General features: G+C 40.5%; 1 protein-coding gene across 1 annotated transcript; it reads right to left on the minus strand.

Moving 5' to 3' along the window:
- Positions 1 to 432: 432 nt before the first annotated feature.
- pi4k2a (phosphatidylinositol 4-kinase type 2 alpha) lies at positions 433 to 19,897 on the minus strand. Its single transcript, XM_036557439.1, has 9 exons — positions 19,427 to 19,897; positions 8,821 to 9,021; positions 7,984 to 8,115; positions 6,284 to 6,437; positions 5,015 to 5,076; positions 3,603 to 3,702; positions 2,749 to 2,882; positions 1,910 to 1,969; positions 433 to 1,010 (listed from the first exon to the last, which is right to left on the minus strand). The coding sequence occupies exons 1-9, from the start codon at positions 19,775 to 19,777 to the stop codon at positions 849 to 851; spliced, it is 1,356 nt and encodes a 451-aa protein (XP_036413332.1). The 5' UTR covers positions 19,778 to 19,897; the 3' UTR covers positions 433 to 848.
- Positions 19,898 to 20,106: the final 209 nt, after the last annotated feature.

A 20,106-nucleotide genomic window follows, 5' to 3' on the forward strand; every position in this document is an offset into this window, starting at 1 on the left:
AAGAAATAAAAGAGGGAAAGAAAGAGTGGGGGATGGAGCAGGAGAGATAGAGACAGAACGGAGAGAGAAAAATAGAGAGGGAGAGAGAATTTTCTGCCTTAAATGGTGCAGCACCTGTACAGAAAGAAAGAGAAGGAGAGAAACAGAGGGATGAAGACAGAGAAAGAGAGAGAGAAAGAGCAGAGTGACAAAGAAAAAAAAGAAAATTACGAATTCCACCTTGAACAGTTAAATTCTGGAACCTGTACAGAATGAGAGAGAGAGAGAGAGAGAGAGAGAGAGAGAGAGAAAGAAGATATGAGGGAGAAAGAAAAGAGAGAGAGAGAGAGAGAGAGAGAGATGAGAGGGCGAGAAAGAGTGAGGATGAGACAGAGAGAGAAAGTGAGGATGAGAGAGAGAGAGAGAGAGAGAGAGAGAGAGAGAGAGAATTTGCTGTTCCACTTTAAATGGTGCCGTATGAATGTAACTGCTCTACCATTTAAGGTGGAATGACTGATTTGCTAGAATGTAACTGCTGCACCATTTAAGGTGGAACGGAAAATCGTAAGAAGCAGCTGGTGAGCAGGAAGCCGACTGCAGCCTCGTGATGGTGCTCACGTCCACTGCAGGTCTGTCTACGGTAGAGCAGCTCCTTCTCAGAGCTGTAAGCGGCGAGTAGTTCCTATGGTATCTTTATCTCCTTGAAGAGGAGCAGACAGTGACTGATTCAGAAGACAAATACAGCTAAATGAAGCGACCCTCTGCTGCGCCTCCTCCACCAGCTTCCTCTTCATTTTCTGTCATCTGTCCACGAATCCAACCGGTCAAATCCAGTCCAGCGCCTCACCGCGGTGGTCTCCGCACGGCCTTCACCACCACGTGAAGAACGGCCGTCTGCTCTGGAAACTCTGTGTGTACGACTCGGTGTTGGCGCGCTGCGGCGCCCGCGCCGTCTCCACGATGACGGGGGGCATCTGAACGAGCTGCAGCGGAGTTTTACCGTCCTTCAGAGCCTGACTCAGATTCAGAATCTGAGAGAGGGAGCAAGAGTGAAAAGACGAGAAGCTCTTTATATGTGAACTGTGAAATATGATGAAGTTAAATCTAGAGTCAGTGCAGTTGGTCAGTGTGGGTCAAAGGGACTAAACATCTGGAACAGTTAGTCCAATGTAGTAGTGGACTCCCCTACAAACAAATACATACTTAATTTGAGTAAGAACCAAATCAGGACCTGCAGAACTGAAACTGTAGCTGTAATTTTACAGGAGAAGGAAAAAAGGCTCTTAGCTTTGAATGGAAGATAATGGAACTGAGTTTTTATCTAGTCGTTTTGGACCATTTCTGTTGGTCAGTACGTCATGAATTGTTCACATAAAGTGACAGGGACACTTTCAGGACGGATGGTTTATCAAATACACAGCAAAAAAAATGGTATCTTGTCAAGAAAATTCTTAAATATAGTCAATAGATATAATATTCCTCCTGGTGAGAGTGTTGTAAGCTTAATGTAGGATTATTTACCTAATTTAGTCATTTTTTACTCATTTTAAGTCATTTTATTAGGTAAAATTATCTCACAGTACTGGCAGATAATTTTGCTTGTTTTCAGAAATGTGCTTGAAACCAGCAATATTACATGCCAGTATAGTGAGATAATTTTACTTAATAAAATTATTTAAAACAGGTGATAAATGTCTACAAATAAGCTAGATAATCTAATTAAAAGTGCACAGCCATCTCAAAGTGGGAAATATTAGAGAGATCGACTAGATTTAAGATCATTTCACTCGACAGGAAGCCCTTTTTTGCAGTGCAAAGTAAAAAATGAAGACAAATTTTGTCCCAAACTTCTTCCCAAAAACGATCAGATCACAGATAGGGACAGCAGTACAGTACAGTCTGTGAGAGTGAGAGAGAGCCAGTGACTGACCTGTCCCCTCATCACTGAGATCTGCTTGTGGAACTGCCCTCTGTCGAAACCTGGATCTTTCTGTAGGAGACGAACACAAACGTAAACAAAGTCAGCAGACACCACCTCACTGCTTCAGAGCGAATTCATCCTGTTTGATTTCCCTATAAACACTACTGATGGTCGAAATTGGCATCATCACATATTAGATTCACCTCCTCCAATCAGATTTATATCTGATTACTACTGTATCCAATAATACTCAGATAACTCTGTCTTTATTACTGTGTTTAAATAGACAAAGCACTGAAATTAACAGCCAGAATTTAAAGGCGAATTCCACCAATTTATCATAATTTCGGCAAAATTTAGTGGTTGAGATGTTTATTGTGGAAAACATTGCACACTCTGATCTCTTTACAGTGGTGCTGATAGGAACCTGGGGTCACAATGTCTACAACACAGATATAACCATTTTATTTACTATCCCAAACCACATAAACCTGCATGTGTCTTTTGGTTTTACATGTTAAAAAAAAAAACAAAACAAAACAAATAATGATAAATTTGAAAATTGCATTTTCTATATCTGTGTTGTAGTCATGGTGACCCCTGGTTCCTATCAGCACCACTGTAAAGAGATCTGAGTCAGTAAGTTTCTCTACAGTGAACCATTTCATATCAATGAATGACCTTGTTTACATCTCAACCACTGAATTATGCACAAATTTTGAATAACTGGTGGAATTTCCCTTTAACTCATTGAAGCCAATGTCATTCATTCTTTTCAGTTTTTAAATGGACCCAACACCTGATACACATCTCAATCGATAGGCAGTGTTTGGAGCTTTTTTCAGCACCTTAAACAGTTCGTACAGGTCCTCCTCCAGATCTTTGACGAAGTTGGGGTCAGACAGTTTGGGCAGAACGAGCTCACGGATCTCCTGAGAAAACGGCACCTTCGCCTGCGCCAGCCACGCCCAGTAAAACGGATCTGCAGTGAAGAACCGAATCAACAGTAACGTTTAGTGTAAATACTGTAGTAAACACAAACACAAACGTCTAAAGAAAACAAGTTAAAAGGTCTATATGCTAGATTTCTCCTGCATTCCACTTCTGACACTTGTACGTTTTTATGTACCAAAACCGGTCATAATTCATTTTTATGTGACCATTTACCAACATCTAATTATCTCTTAGAATTAAACAGGCTGCTTTTGTTACTGGGTCTTCAATATGAATGGGTGGGGCTAAAACGCCATAGGCTGATAGCACAAGAACATGTGCTAGTTTTAGTGACATCACTACAGTTTAGTTTGTATATATGGACTGTTTGGTAAATTTTTAAATATATGTATGAGATATGGAAGAAAACCTTGTATCTCCATTTTGACATTTTTCAGTTTTTGACATAATTTGAAAATACCTGTTGTCCTTTACATTGTGTGTATATTACATGATGAATGGACTAAAAGACATGACCTAAAATGACTTGGAAAAAATTCTGGTTCCATTGACTTACATTAAAAGTAAAGTAGGTTTTTTCCTTCTCCTATAAAGTTACCATTTTGGAGATACAGGATTTTCTTCCGACAACAGCGAGATAATTACTGTTCCATTTTCCATTTGTTTCCATTTTATCATGTCAGTAAGGTTGCACATGATTGGTCAGTAAGATGCGAGGTGTGTGTGAGGTGAAAGACTATTAGCTTACAGGCTCTCCAGGAGTCAGGGTGTTTTAATGGAAAGGCCAGGCCGTTATCAATGGCTGCTATTTTAATGATAGGATCCTTTACTACCACCCAGTCAGTGTCCTGCAAGATACATACACAAACACAGGTTTACTATACTCAGTATCCTCAATATTAAATTTACACAATTTCCCACCGGCCCTTAGATGTGCACTTAGATGTAGATGATCAGCTCAGACATGTTAGGAGTCCAAACGTTTCTGCTTTAGTTTAGAACTGGAGCTATGAGGCTAATAAACACTAGAAGTCAATAGTCACTCAAATCCTTTCTGTAAATACATCCTCCAAACTTCTTACAACCTTCTAAACTACATCCACGTCTTCAGTAAGGTCACCCAGACTTGTTGATGTGGTTTAGGACACAGTCCGACTTACTGTAAACTATAGAAATGTACAAAATCTTGCTGTGATGCCAAACACAACGGGTAGCTATAGACAACAGTGTCTATTCACAAACCAACAGTGCAAATCTAGAATCAGTTTTAGTGACAATGACCACCATAAATAAACAGGCATATGCTAAAGTTTGGACACCTAATCATTTTGCTGAGTTTAACATACTGAAAAAAAAAACAAACATAAAATGCACCATAACTTTTGACAGCACACTTTTTTTATTTATTTTTCCTTCCAAGAATGTTAAATTCAGTACACAGTAAACGGTAAACAGTAATTGTGCTTTGAAATGTGCAGAAGTGTGTTCTGTGTGGAGGATGTGTTCACTTATTTTCACCTAGAAAAGCAACAAAAACGTCATTTGAGCAGGGGCGCCCAAACTTTTGCACATGACTGCTTTGTGAATACCAGCCCTAGAGCCGTCCGAAAAGGCTGCTGGTAGAAATGAACTTCTCTTCATTTTTATAGTTCACAGTAAGTCATACTGTGTCCTAAAGCACAAGTGTGCAGCATCTTAATCAACACGGGTTGAGAGAAGTTTTGCATTTGGCTGCGTCCCAAACCGCACACTGCTACACTTTACACACCATACTAATGAGTGCATATCAAACAGCGGGGCACTGTTTTTACACACATTATTTAGTGCTGCAGTCTGAGATGTGGCCATTGTAAAAGATTTGGGTGACTATTGACTTCTATTGTTTATTAGCAACTTTAGCCTTGTAGCTTCAGCACAAACCTAAAGAAGCACACTTTGGATTCCAAACATGTCTTGGCTGATCTGACTGCATCTGGAAAACTGTGTCAACTGGGTTTTTCGCCAAACTATTCCTTCACTATACAAACACATCAACATACTGAAGTTAAATATATTGACTGATCTATCAGGTTTCATATGAACAGGAACAACGAGACGAGCTTAATGTGTCACTTCAAAGGTGTAAATCAATCAATCAATCAATCAATCAATCAATCTTACCCTGTTGCCTGATGTGTCCATAGGACAGTCGTATTTTATAAGCCAGTTGTCGTTGCCTCGATCTGCAGGAACCATAAAAACATCATTACATCATTCACTTATTAGACTCTAATACAGAAACTGCTCTGAGATGCTCAGTAACCTTCAGTGTTTGTAAGAGTTGGTTATCATGCTGTAATTTTACATGAATTATTTCTTACTCATAGCTCTTTGAAACAACTGGACAATCCAGACCACAATAAGTAAAAAAAGAGGACATATTTATTATGAATTAAATTTGATGAAAACGTCTTCTTGTGTGTGTTTGCCATGTTTGTCTCATTTTGACATCAAACCAGACAAAAAGAAGTTGAAGACTTAAACCTGTCATAAGAGAATGTAAATAAAATATATGTATGATTCATTGTGTAACCATATATATATATATATATATATATATATATATATATATATATATATATATATATATATATATATATATATAAATATTAATTGTATAACTTTGTAACAACATTTATTTCTTTCTTTATTTTTTATGTATACACCAATTATGCGTAACATTATGACCACCTGCTTGTTTCTAAAAAACTCCAGCAGCACTGCTGTGTCTGATCCACTCGTACCAGCACAACACACACTAACACACTACCACCACATCAGTGTTACTGCAGTGCTGAGAATGACCCACCACCCGAACAGTACCTTGTTTTGAAGAAAACGACCATAACACACTGAAATGACATTAATCTAAGGTAATACGATGGTTATCATTATTTTTAACAGAGAAAATTCTCACATTTGTGGGTCTCTTTGGTCGCTTGCTCAGCCATCTTGCCAGTTTTCTTTGTTTTTTTCTCATAACTCTCTGTTTGGCGTGTGCCACATGCAAAACAGAGGGCTAAGGGCTAACTGGCAGGGGCGAGGGGTGAAATGGGATTGGGCCTAAATTTCTACGTTTGCCTCTTTGGCATGTTGCTTTGTCCATAGAAATGAACTTTACAACCTTCCGTAGCTTTAAAAAGCCTGAGGATTCTAAATTTGAGGGGATGATGGTGTGTTATGATATGTATGTGATCGGTGTGATCTGTGCATGGTTATTGTAAAACGCTGAACCCGAGGACAAAGTGTGGACATTCTGAACAGGAAATAAAGACCAATTCTCTGGACACACGGCTGAGCATCCTGGTTCAATTCTTCATTCACCAAGAGGGTCCAAAGTTCTACAAATTTCTGCACAGTTTGTTAAAGCGTGTTGGCTGCCATGTTCACCTGTGTTGCGGATGATGTAATCCAGCACCACCAGTCGTTCAAACTGCAGCTGGAGCTGCCGGTTCGTGTTTTCCGGTAACGGTTCTGCCTCAAACCGCCGCAACCAGAAATCAGCATCTTTATACCCGTCTACGAAGAGCTGGAATGAGCCGACCTGTTGCAAACAAACATGAACACAAAGAAACGTCAATGTGTGTTCATTCAAAACTGATGAAACATCTTCCTCCACACCAGCAGGTGGAACTGGCAGGCCCACACAGCTGCACCAAAAAAATAAATAAATAAATAAATAAATAAATTTATATATACATATATATATACACATATATATATATATATATATATATATATATATATATATATATATATATATATATATGATGATGATGATGATGATATGATATATATATCAAACTAGTTCTTAAAAAATGTGCACTTTTTTTTTATTAAATAAATGTATAACAATTTAAGTAAAAAAATATATTCACAGACTTACAGATAATAATATACAGTAATATTTATACATATTTACAAGGATTACATTATGATTTAACCGAAATGGTAATAAGCTAAATATTTACATAATCATCATTTATCATTTATAAGGTACTTTCTAGTGGGAGGTGTCTGTCCCAAACCCCTCACCTCTACTTTTACACTTGTGAAAATAATATGTAAATCTTTTTGTAAGTGAGTTTGAGGGATTTTAGGGGGCATTCAGACTTGTCAGATTTGGTTCTATTAAAACAAACCCTGGTGCAAAAGCTCTGTTGCTGCAATTCATTAGAACAAGTGAGAAAACAGCCATCTGAACTCAGCAGAACTTTGGTGTGGAAAAGAAAACAACATGGATCAGAGGTGCAAAAACTTTTTGCAACTGTAGCTTGACTGTAAATAGAGTACAGTATATTATAATTTAATAACTTCGCGTTGTTCCCAAAATACTTGACACATTGAAGAAAAATAAAAGAATCTTAAAATTCTTTCTGGAGTCTAACTTATAACCTTTAACTGTAGATTGTATTCATTATTCACTGAATATGAAATGTTAAATATTATGTTAAATATTATGCAAATGTTTTGGCACCCCTGGTCAAAAAAATGTTACTAAAAAATTTATTTTTATTAAAAAAAAATTTAAATAAAACCTAAAACGAGGAGTATGCAAAAGTAATGGCATATTTCATGTTTTTTTTTCCTTAATATGTTAAACTCAAATAAATAGAAACTGTGCACAACAATTTGCAGAAAAACGCCATATTTAAGCGTCTTCTCTGTAGATAATGTGTTCATTTAATGTTACTTAGAAAATCAACAAAACTGTATGTGTTCGCTCATTAAGAGAAATGAATAATGTGTTTAACATGCTTGGTGAAATAAGCCCGACTGATTCTGATGATAAAGTAAAACCTCAGTTGCCCCCCTACCCCCCAGCCCCCCACCCCCACTCCATTACTCCATTTTCATTGTAATCTTTCACCATTTCATTTATTAATTTTGGAGGAATGGTTGAAAGCAGTAATCTGTGATTATGTATTAAGAGTACTGCTCTCTGATTATGAACCACATGGTCTGTGTTCACATCTGAACGTTTGAAAACCAGTACATATATGAAATGACTAATAATAATAATAATAATAATAATAACAATAACAACAACAACAACAACAACAACAACAATAAACGTTGGGCAGGCTGACCTTTGGCGGCAGGCCGATTCTGTGGAAGCGCTGTCCGACCTTGGGCACTTTCTCCAGAGCGAGCCTTTTACCTCGAGACTTCACTCTGTCTATGGCACTGTAGTTAAACGTGTCACTCGACAAATACACCACCTGCACACACAACACACAGCACAGCACGTTACTGCATATTAGTGGAGAAACTGCAGGTTTAATATTCAGCTATTAATCTGCAGTAACTAGTAGGGGTGTAGAAACGCATCTAAAAAGGTGGAAATTCAAGTGTTTCATTAAAAAATGGAACTGGTTTAACAGTGTAATTCTGCTGTGTAATGTGAGGCTGTGTTTGCAGATATATACATGATCTGAGTGGATGTATATATATATGCGTGTGTGTGTGTAGAGTTTAACAGTAAGTACGAGGAGTTTGGTAAAAAGAAGATCTGACAGGAGGAAAGAAAACACCTTGAAACACCAGCCTACAGAAGCACACACACACCACGCACGCACGCACGCACGCACGCACGCACAGAGATATTACATAAAAAAAATAGATCTATATACATATAGAGAGAGAGATACAGGGAGAAAGATACAGAAGGATACAGGGGGGGGCAGAGAGGGGATAAAGAGAAAGAGAGAGAGAGAGAAAAAGAGGGGGGATAAAGAGGAGAGAGAGCGAGAGAGAGAGGGGTAGAGAGAAAGAGGGGGATACAGAGAGAGAGAGAGAGAGAGAGGAAAGAGGGGGGATACAGAGAGAGAGAGAGAGAGAGAGAGAGAGAGAGAGAGAGAGAGAGAGAGAGAGAGAGAGAGAGAGAGGGGTAGAGAGAAAGAGGGGGGATACAGACTGATACTGACTCTGGTTCGTGGTACTATGTTGAGCTCCAGTTTCTGGTCCACTAAACTGGCTCCTGCCTCAGAAAGGTAGCCCTGATTCAGCACAAGGCAGTCTCGACCGAAACAGCATGGGCAGCAGAGCTTCTGCAGCCATTTGGTCCATTTGGGGTTCAGCTGACCGTACGGCTCCTCGTTCTTCGGCTTAAACACTCCGATGATCTTCTGCAGGGACAGACAGACGAGGCGGGTTCAGAGCGTCTGCTAGTTTCTGTGAAGATTACAAACACTGAAGAACTCGGTCCATCTTTTGTAGGGCTTTCCGTTACGTTTGAGGAACCCAGTCAAGGATGAAGAACCACAACAAAATTGTCAGTGTTCAATAAAAGAAAAAATGCTGTCTGTCTGTCTGTCTGTCTGTCTGTCTGGCTCGTAGTCTAACTAAGGGGTCGGCAACATGCGGCTCTTTTACTGCCCTGTTGCGGATCAGCTGTGCTGATCGTTCAACACAGTTTAAACAATAAATGGTCTTAAATGCTGAAGTTAATGTAGAACTGCTGATTCATCCTTTAACCCTGAAGATCAGCGCAGACTGCTGGTCACCATAGCAACGACAACAATCTCGCCTAGCTAGTAGCAACGAAAAGACAAACAGAGCGGTTTAAGATGAAGATCGATAATCTGGAGATTAATGGACTGATCTGGGTTCATAATCACTCCAGCTGGTTCCTGATGCGTTTAATCTGCAGCGAGGAACTGACGAACACTGAACCGTCGCAGAGCTGGAGTCGGTTTCTCCTTCTAATTGTCCCGTTCCACCTTAAATAGTTAAACAGCAGTTACATCCGGGTGCCTCAGGCACCATTTAAGGTGGAATGGAAAATTTGAACAAGAAGCGACTTCAGCCTCATAAAAAGCCAAACGTTGAGAGACATTTTACAAGAAACTGTTCTAATTTTGAGGAAAAGTTTCCTGCTGGAGATGCAAGAAAAGCAGCTATAGCTGAGCTAAAGCTTAAAGCAGAGCAAAGTAAGTCTGCGTTTTGCTTTATATTATATATTTTAGCCCTTACTAGTACATCAGCACATACTGAGACATATTTACATATTTACATGGACATAGTATGTTGTGGCTCCCCAAGTGCTTTGATATTTGTTGAAAGGAAAACATTTGGGTTGCCAATACCTGGTGTAACTGTTTTTACTTTTCAGGTGAGTATAAAGCCATGAATCACTAGTACATGACCAGCAAGTGCAGGAGGATGTACACTGGAATAATAACGACGTGTCGATTGGTATTTATATAATAACCTCTTTGTAAAGTGATCTGAGTTTGCCAAATGTAATGTTAGCTAGCTCGCTAGCACCTGTAACATGTATGCTAATAGCTGGTGATCGAGTGGGTTTGGCTCATATTGTTACACTCTCGAGAGATGTAAAGACTGCTTGACTTCACACATGATTTGGGCTAACTAGACATTTGTGCAAGTGTAAAAATCAGTATCAGTGATACCAGAGAACTTCTGGGAGGAGAATTACCACTCTAATGTCTTCAGGGTTTCTCAAACACTAGAGGGCGCTCCCGAGCGAGTCCAAAATGAATGGGAGCAAAATCATAGTTTATAAATGCTTAAACATTTTTAATATAAAGAATACATTCATATTCTGAACACTGGATAGCGTAAAACATTTTAACACCACTGTTATGTTTTTAAGAGCTTTTAAACTCGAGTTATAGGAATTTAAAACGGCGCCTCATGTACATCCATGTCCCAAGTCTGTGAGCGCAAAATGAAAGGAAAGTTCTGGGCGAGTGATTAGAAACTATTTTAACTTTTCGTTTTTAGCCGTTGAGCTCCATTCACTCCCATTCATTGAGGACTCGCTCGCAGGGCGCCCTCTGCTGTTCAGCAGTCCTGTTTTTTGATATAACGGGGGAAATAGGAAGTGGCCAGGCTCTTCATACCGGGCTCTGGTAGTACTATGGTGGAAAATTTCTGACTGGTAAAACTTATGCATCCACCAAACACTGTGACTGACGGGCTTCACCAGACACTGTGACTGAGGGTTTTATACAGTGCAGCCAATGGCGGTCCAGCACAAAAAAGCCTTGTCTAGCCTTGTTATGGCTAAGTCAGTTGAAGTGATCGGAGGAAAGCACAAGAGATAAATTGTTTTTCTTAGAATTCATGTTTTTATATTAATTGTATATATGTAGTGGTAATGTAGAAGATATATATCTGAGCATGACGAAGGTTTCACATTATTTATTTATTTATTTATTTTAATATTCCAGATGGAACTTCAATGACTATCTAGGTGGATGTGCTGATATTCCTAAAAAAACAGAAATAAAAACATACTTTTCTATGCACTGTTGTACGATGAATAACCTTGAAAGACACTTACTAGCGGATATTTGTCCCTTATACACCGCATCAAATGTCATGGACTCAAATGTCTTTAACATGTCCGCTCGTTCAGCATATCATCGCTGTCCAAAGAAAAACAAGTCTCTCCAAAATAGTAACTTTACAGCAGAGGGCAAAAACACTGTTGCCTTTCAATGTAAGTCAATGTAAAGAGACTTTATCCGAAGTGATTTTAGAGCATTTCTACTGGTCCATGCATCATGAATTTTTTACACAGTGTAAAGGACGGCCAGTGTGGTGAAATGACGTAGAAAAATAAAGACCAACAAAAATGGACATACATGTTTTTATTTGGACAGCGACGATATTTACTTTTCATTCACTCTCTTTTATGCGAGCTGTAATGCTGCAAGGATCTTTGATCCATTTCAGCTCTGAATACACTGGAGGCAGTTAATTAAGACTCGCTCAACACTGATAACCTCAAGCGCTGAATTAGGACCTAAAACAATCCTGGTGTTTCTAGAAGACTCACTGTGTGAGAGGAACTGTAGTAACCCAGCGTGAATTCCCGCTTCCTTTTCAATAACAGATCAAAACATCACGTGTGGAGAGGCAGGTCATCTGGATCACAGAGCAGATCGGCCCCAATAAACCCTCAGTCACTGCCTGATTAGACTGGTGTACTGTAGACGTGTTGTGGTAAACACACAGGTATATTTGACTGATCAAAATGGCACAAAGGCTGAAAGTAGGGGTGGGCAATATGACATTTTATCATTATTGTTATAAAGTATGTCACAGTATGCTTTTCTGAGCACATCATGGACACTGTCAGTGCTTAAAGAACACTAAATACATGTCAAAATCACTGTAAGTATACATGTATTATTATGATTATGATTATTATTATTATTATTATTATTATTATATCATCATGTCAGTGCTTAAAGAACACTGACTAACTACATTACATATAAATACTGATTAAAATCACTGTAATTGTACATTTATTATTATTATTATTGTTATTATTATTATTATTATTATTATTAGTAGTAGTAGTAGTAGTAATTTCATGTGTGGCACTACAGGTTCCATTTCATCTGTTCCAACTCATTAAATCTCAGAAAAACAAAATATGGTGATACTGTGTATCATGAAAATGTCTTGAAATATCATGCTCTAATATTTCTGCCATATCGCCCACCCCTACCTGCAAGATACAAACAAACAAATAAGTACTACTCTTAGCAGTGGGCAGTACACAGGTTGAAATTCTTCGTCAGGTATGAGTTTTTCAGAACCGTTATACCTGTATGCCACAAATAAATACAGATGTGATGTACAAACAGTGCAAATCACGCTAACGTTGTCCCGTTTAGCTGAGCGTCAGAGTCAGGGAAGTTTCAGTCCTGTTTAAAACGAAAGTGAAAACAGTGCAGACTCTCAATCACCTCCTGCTGTCCAGTCATGTGACAAACTACTCCTTTTTGGCTGATGCCAGCAAAAGAATCACAGCCATGATGTTGTTCGTGATAACACATGACCTTGAACGTTCTACTGCTTAAACAACTCAGTAGCTTTTAAAGCTTGGATCTTATCGGTATCTCACTGGACCGTATCAGCTGATACTCAGGGTTTCAACATCTGGATCAGTATTAGTATCTGTAAAGAAAAAGAAATTTATATTGTGGCATCTCCAACTGAAGCAATCAACAACTTTTTCACTTGTGAAGGTACCACATATACTAAAAAAACAAAAAATACCACATACTCAAGAATTATAGTTTAGTACTCCGCTAGGACGCAACCTGACTACACACAATCTGGACTCTCATTTCCAAAGCAGGTGTGGCTAAATAGTAAAGGCGAAGGGGTCATCTGTGGGCTAACTGTGACAATGTGGTCAGAGAGTTTGTCACAAACCACATGACAATGATTTCTCAAGGAGTTCACATTTTTTCCTCATTTCATGGTGACTCTGCGAGTGAGAGGGTAAATGGAAGGTAATTGTATCTGGCCTGTTGAGGGGCTGAATATACTTACTGAGGATGACCATATATATATATATATATAGCTGTTGTTGGACGAAAAACCTCGTATCTCCAAAATGGTAACTTTACAGGAGAAGGAAAAAACCTACTTTACTTTTAATGTAAGTCAATGGAACCAGAGTTTTTTCCAAGTCGTTCTGGATCGTTTCTTTTGGTCCATTCATCATGAAATACACAATGTAAAGGGTAACAGACATTTTCAAATTATGTCAAAAACTGGAAAACGACAAAAATGGAGATAGGAGGTTTTCTTCCAACAAAAGTGAAGCTTATTACTATTCTCAGGAATGTACTTCCATTTCTTCAACACTCACTTAAGGTTCTGCTAGGCAGCACATGACCCTGCAGCACTGGCATGCACACATACTGGTCATTAAGGCCTAAACAGCGATGTGTGGTGAAAGGGGATTAGTCTCTGCTGCTTAAACTGAACCATAGTACCCAACCCTGTAGCTCTTTAACACACACACACAGTAGACACGGTACAGCCTCCACGCTAAGCTAATGCTCAATCCTAGCCAAACCCAAAGCACAAAAGGAACTTTTAGAGCAAAAGTCACTTGAACCATCTTAGTGGTTTTGATTTGATTAGCCAAAGCAGCACGATTCAAATTAGCCTATCCCAAAGCAGACTGACTCACGCAAAGGCGTCTGAGTTGATCTCATTAAGGCAGCAACGACTACGTCTTAAATGATGCTTCTCTCTTCCTGAACTGGAATTTTAGATTATACATAAGGCCACCGCACAAAGACGACCAAACACACATGCTCAGGTGACTGTGCCATGCCTGTGTTTGACTGCTAAGAGACTCTAAAATGTTCTCTCTCCGTTCTCTCTAGTTCATTTGGTTTGTCAGTTCTTTTTCTGGACATCTGAATGTTCGTGTTTGTTTGGTCAGTGTACTCAGTGTTTGTCACATCAGTGTACATAAGGCCAAACAAACAAACGTTTGGTTGGTGCGGCACGCTCTTGTTTGATTGTTAAAAGGCTCTAGAATGTTCTCTCTCTGTTCACTCTGGTTCGTTTTACTTGTCAGTTCCTTTTCTGAATGTTCTAAGGATAAATGCAAACATCACAATGTTTGTTTGTTTACCCCATCAGTACAGCCTGGGGTGTATATTACAAAGCAGGATCGCTCAGTTTATCCAGGTAACATAAGCCCTACGTCAAACCTGTCCAGTGGGAAAAGAGCATCAGGACAGTGCTATTGGACAATTCTCGACGCTGGGCTTAAGCCAACTGGCTAATTTAGAAATCCTGCTTTGTGAAATACCCATTGGTTTTAAGACCAAAGCTCACAGACACAAACATTCTCCAACAAACACCAAAAACCCCAAACATTCTCCAACAAACACCAAAAACCCCAAACATTCTCCAACAAACACCAAAAAACCCCAAACATTCTCCAACAGACGCCAACGGACCCAAACATTCTCCAACAGACGCCAACGGACCCAAACATTCTCCAACAGATGCCAAAAAACCCAAACAAACATTCTCCAAAAAAACGCCAACGGACCCAAACATTCTCCAGCAAACGCCAACGGACTCAAACATTCCCCAACATCTACAAACCCACACATTCTCCAAACACAAACATTCTCTAAACATCAAATTGTCTCCAACAAGCAACAACAAACCCAAACACCCAACCCCTACAGACACCAGCAACCCCAATCTCGAAAAAATAAAACTCGAACCCAAATGTTCTCCAACAAACCCAAACATTCTCCAAAACACAAAAACCCAAACATTCTCCAACATCAACAAACCCACATGTTCTCCAACATTCAACAACAAACCCGAACTCCACCCATCCCCTACAAACCCAAGCATTCTCCAACAAAACATCAACAAACACCAACAAGCCCTAACATTCCCAACAAACACCAACTTCACTTTATCATATTGGAGCAATTCACTCATTTAGCTCAGATGTTCTGAATGACTCAGTACCAGTAGTTTTTTTGGCCCAAAACTTTTCTACTTGAACTCAATTTGTTTTCAAACAGCGGCTATTATATCTACTGGAGTCATTACACTACAGAATTAACAGTACTTTTAATGGAGTTCGGGTTTAGTCTAGAGTTCTGGAACTGAACACAGAGACCTGGGAGTTCCAGAAGATCTAACTTATGGATTCTAGAGGTTTTCAGACTGTCTGAAACAGGGAGTGAAAGAGAGAAGTGAAAAATGTGAGCCTCTTAACTGCTTATGAACAACTAGCCACAGGCCCAGTAGTCAATAATGACTAAGGTTACACGCAGGACAGACGGTGGCTGCTGGATTTTGGACTGTTGCCGTTTGTTTGCAACATTCACAGCCTAACTGGAGTGAACCAGACCCCAGTCAGGGGTCAAAGGTCACAGAACAGATCGTTCTTTCAGACTTCAGTAGCTCCAACTTGGAACAAATGGCACTTTTTGGCTGAATCAATGCTGCGTTTACTCGGGATACAGGAACAATTGGACCAACCATGGAGCCAACCCACTACATGTGACAGGGTTTTAAAGCCATGTCACAGCCTGAAGACTCTGATCTGATTTCCAGCTCCTTTCTCCAAAAACCCAAAGCTCTCTGTGTCACATGAAGGAGAAGTGAGCAGCGGCAAACGCCAAACTTCCCCTAATAGTGAAATGTATGGAATTTCCCAGAACCACTAACTTTTCTGAACCAGAAAAACATCAGTATCGCTGTCGGAGAAAGAGTCCTAACGGGTTCTCTGTGACTTGAAAGCATAATCTAGGCCCGAGGATCACCGTGTCTAGAACTCATGTACAAATCTGGTCCACAGACTAGGTTGACCACACGCTGGTGATTAAAGAAAAGCAAAGGCTGACCTTCTGCACATTTCTACTGGTTTCCTGCTCTAATTCAGACCTAATTCAACTCATCACCTCATTACTAAGCCCTCCATGAGGTTCAGGAGCAGAAAGAGCACCAACATCTGCAGAACAAGGATATCAAAGGCCTGAGAGCCTCATATATTCAAAGTTTTTCAAAGAAAGCTGCAGGCATGTTTTCCCACACCTCCAGTTCAGTCTTAGAAGTTGTTTGCATTTTGTTGTTGTCATACCTGGTGTCTCCATTTTTGTTGGGTTTTCATAATTTGAAAATGCCAGTTGCCCTTTATGACGTGTCATAATCTTATGATGAATGGACTAACAGAAGTGGTCCAAAATTACTTGGAAAAAAATTAATCCATTTCTTTTCATTAAAAGTTAAGAATGTTTTTCCTCGTCCTGTAAAGTTACCTTTTTTGGAGACGCGAGGTTTTGTTCTGACAGTGATTTTCTGCTTCTTACGTTTCAAATAATCCCAAACACATTCAGTGATGTTGAGGCCTGGACTCTGGGGCGGTCAGTTCATTGTTCTGCAGTTTGATTTATTCTTTTTTTTATCCTTTTCTCAGTAAGAGCTTCTTAACAGCTGCACATCCTTTCAGACTCATAGTGCTGAGTGTCTCACAGTGGAAGGATGGACAGAAACTCCTGTGGATGTTTTCAGATCTGAATCCAGAGTGGAGCTTGATTTTCTCCTCTCTCTCAGAGATGAAAGCTTTAAGTGCTGTTTATCTGATGAGGACAGTTTTGGTGTCTAGCAGGTCTTCCAGGTGGTTGTTAGGAGTCTCATTTTCTCTGTAGCTTTTAATCAAATCTGGACTCCAGATTCGAAAACTCCAGTTTTCTCCTCTGAAAAATGTAACCTGTACTTTATGGCTGTTTGGACTAGGAACTAAATATGAAGAATGAACAGTGGAGTTTAAACACATACGTTAGCACCTTATTATCCTAATTTAATTTTAATTTAATGAATAATTTCTTCTCTTTTAAAATCTATTGTCTTAATGTTTTTAATTAACTTTTTAGTTCATACTTTGAATTATCTTTGCATGTTGTCATTTGTAAAACACTTTGAATGACCGCGGTGTACGAAAGGTGCTGTATAAATAAACCCGCCTTGCCTTTAGGGCCTCTCTTCAGTCTAAATCCCTGAGAAAAGTTGGTCACAGTGTTTTAGGTAGTCACTTCATGCTAGGTAAGCAGCGTTGCTGTTGTTTAGAAGCAAAAAGCCAACTAAAGTTTTTAAACCTAATCTTGAACATCATAGTTCAAGTCCAGTTGTCTTCACTTTTACCACTAGACAGTTTAATGACCTGGGGGCGTTACACAAAGCAGGATTTCCCAGTAAGCCTGGGGGACGTATGCAGAAAGTGAGGATGGGTTCATTGGAATGTTCTTGGGGGCAGTCATTGGCTGGAGGTTAAGGAACCAGCCTTATGACCGGAAGGTCGCCGGTTCGATCCCCTGAGTCGACAGTACGTGACTGAAGTGCCCTTGAGCAAGACAACTAACCCCCAACTGCTGCTTGGGTTCTGCGGATAGGGCTGCCCACCTCTCTGGGCAAGTGTGCTCTCTGCCCCTTAGTGTGTGTGTGCATTCACTAGTGTGTATGTGGTGTTTCACTGCACGGGGATATTTCCCCGTTGTGGGACTAATAAGGGTCACTTGATCTTAACTCGTCTCCTGATTGGACGGGCTTCCTGCATCTTGCAAACCTTCACAGACAGTACTGTTTTTCTTTACAGTAAAGATGACGTGGCAAAGTCATAAAGTAGGCATGGACCATTCACACAGCTCCCCACTTTCTACACGGTTTTAAAAGTTTAAGTGGTGCTTTTAGGAATTCTTGTATTCCTGTAACATTTTATTTTGCCACTGATGGTGATCATGATCCAGGGCCTGGTCCTGAAGACAGTCAGCATTACCAGACATCAAAGAAGTAGCCCTAAGTGTGGCTAACTTGGACAAAACATTGAGATACGCAGAGGAAAGTGCGGCATCAGCGAGTGGTTTATAAGCGTGGACGATGTAAATGTAGGCAAATGATTACTGTGGGCAGAACTACCACGATAAACAACGTCATCAAGATCAACATTCAGTTACAGGTGAGTGTTACAGAGTCCTACCCTGTACCTTACACTCTTAAAAACAATGGCTCTTCAGGGTTCTTTAGTAAAGAAAGTGGCTCTAGATAGAACTGTGGAGACTCAAAGAACCCTTTGCATGATTAAAGGGTACTCAGTGTGGCGAAAATGTTCTTCAGATTGACGGATAATGTGTTGTGTATGGTTCTATATAGAACCTTTTTGAAAAGGGTTGTATATAGCACCAAACAGGTTCTGCTATTGTAACAAAAGACTAACCCTTTTTGGGGCTATATAGAACCTTTTTCAATACGTTCTACATAGAACCATCTAGAGCACTTTCTCCATGAATCTGAAGAACCAACTTACAATACAATAGAAGAACTCTTCTTGGTGCTATATAGAACCATTTTAAAAAGATTCTATACAGAACCATATACAACACATTCTCCATCAATCTGAAGAAAGATTTCACCATGCAAAGAACCATTTAAGCACACAAATGGTTCTTTGAGTGTTCACGGTTCTATATAGAACCATCTGTCTTTACTATGGAACCCTTGAAGAACCATCATTTATGTTGCAAAATAGCTCATTGTAGAGAAACTTAATGACTTAAACGGTTCTATACAGCACCAAAAAGGGTTCTTCTAGTGTTATGATGTCAAGCTTGTAGAACAGACTAACCCTTTTTGGTGCTGTATAGAACCACATACAACACATTGTCTATCAATCTGAAGAACCATTTCACCAAGCAAAGAACTGTTTAAGCACAGAAATGGTTCTCCGAGTGCTCATGGTTCCATTAGAACCCTTAGAAGAACCGTTTTTTTAAGAGTGTAGACCACAGAACTCTTTTAGCAGTCCATGAGTGCAAAAGGAGAACCCATGCTTTTCTCGTTCATCACCAGAACCTCTTACAACGAAATGCTGACGTTGATCTCCTCTTTCCTCTTAAGGAGGGCGGTTCAGGATAAAGAACCCAGAAATCAGATCTTTCATTAATACACTGCTGAGCTCTGCTTCATTTCTTTAAGACAATCTTAAGAGCCTCTGGTCAGTGGAGAACAAAGAGTACAGGTAAAAAGGTGGGAGGTTTAACATGGTTGAAAACATCCCCACCGATTTGCCAGCCTCTGGTTCGAATTTCCTCGTTCCACCTTAAGTGCTGCAGGAATTACATTGTGGCGCCTGAGGCATTTAAGGTGGAACGAGGAAATTCGACCCACAAGCTGGCGAATAGGAAGTTTGCGCCCCCCCCCCTCCGCTCTCACCCCTTGCGAGTCTTTGACGAAGTAGCTCCCGCTGGATCCCTGGTAGATCCTCTCCGGGTAGATCCCGTCCTCTATGGCTCGCTCCGCTTTCCGGACGATCTCTCGGAACTCCGGGTCCTCGGAGAACTCGTTCCGGTGAACGCCGCCGCCGCGGGGGGAGCCTCCCCGGTCCCGGTCCAGCAGCGGCTGCCTCTCTCGGTCTCGGCTGCGGCCGGGGCTTCCCGCCGGAATGCGGACCACGGTTCCCGGCGCTCCGCCAAATCCGGCCCGGGGACTCGGCGGCTCGGCCGGGCGGTAGGTGAAGTCGCCGGAGTCGCGGAGAGGCGAGACCAGCGGGCTCGTCTCGTCCATGGAGGAGGAGGGGAGGAGGTGGAGGAAGGAAGGAGAAAGAAAACAGAGCCGAGCCGAGTCCGCCGAGCCGAATCCGTCGTCTGTCCGCGTCCCTCCGTTATCGGAACGATGCTGCCGCACAGAGTGACTCCTCAAAAACACGGCGTCACCTGACCATCAGCTTCCGGGAGACCAGTTCGTGACGTGGCGAGCCGTCCGCCAATAGGCAGCGGCCTATTTCAACACCCGCGACGCTATTGGCTGAGAGCGGTGCCGCCCACCGCGAACACGTGACAGAACACAACACGGCGGAGTTTTAATTCAGCTTTGTGAAGATGGATGTGAACACT

The sequence above is a fragment of the Colossoma macropomum genome, unplaced genomic scaffold, assembly GCF_904425465.1.
Source record: "Colossoma macropomum unplaced genomic scaffold, Colossoma_macropomum, whole genome shotgun sequence".
Lineage (NCBI taxonomy): Eukaryota > Metazoa > Chordata > Actinopteri > Characiformes > Serrasalmidae > Colossoma > Colossoma macropomum.

Excerpts from the sequence above, each read along its gene's own strand:
- pi4k2a (XM_036557439.1), bottom strand. The coding sequence starts at position 19,777 with ATGGACGAGACGAGCCCGCTGGTCTCGCCTCTCCGCGACTCCGGCGAC. Across the intron at positions 5,077-6,283 it reads TTACATCATCCGCAACACAG|ATCGAGGCAACGACAACTGG; the intron begins GTGAACATGGCA and ends TGGTTCCTGCAG. Across the intron at positions 1,970-2,748 it reads ACCTGTACGAACTGTTTAAG|AAAGATCCAGGTTTCGACAG; the intron begins GTGCTGAAAAAA and ends CGTCTCCTACAG.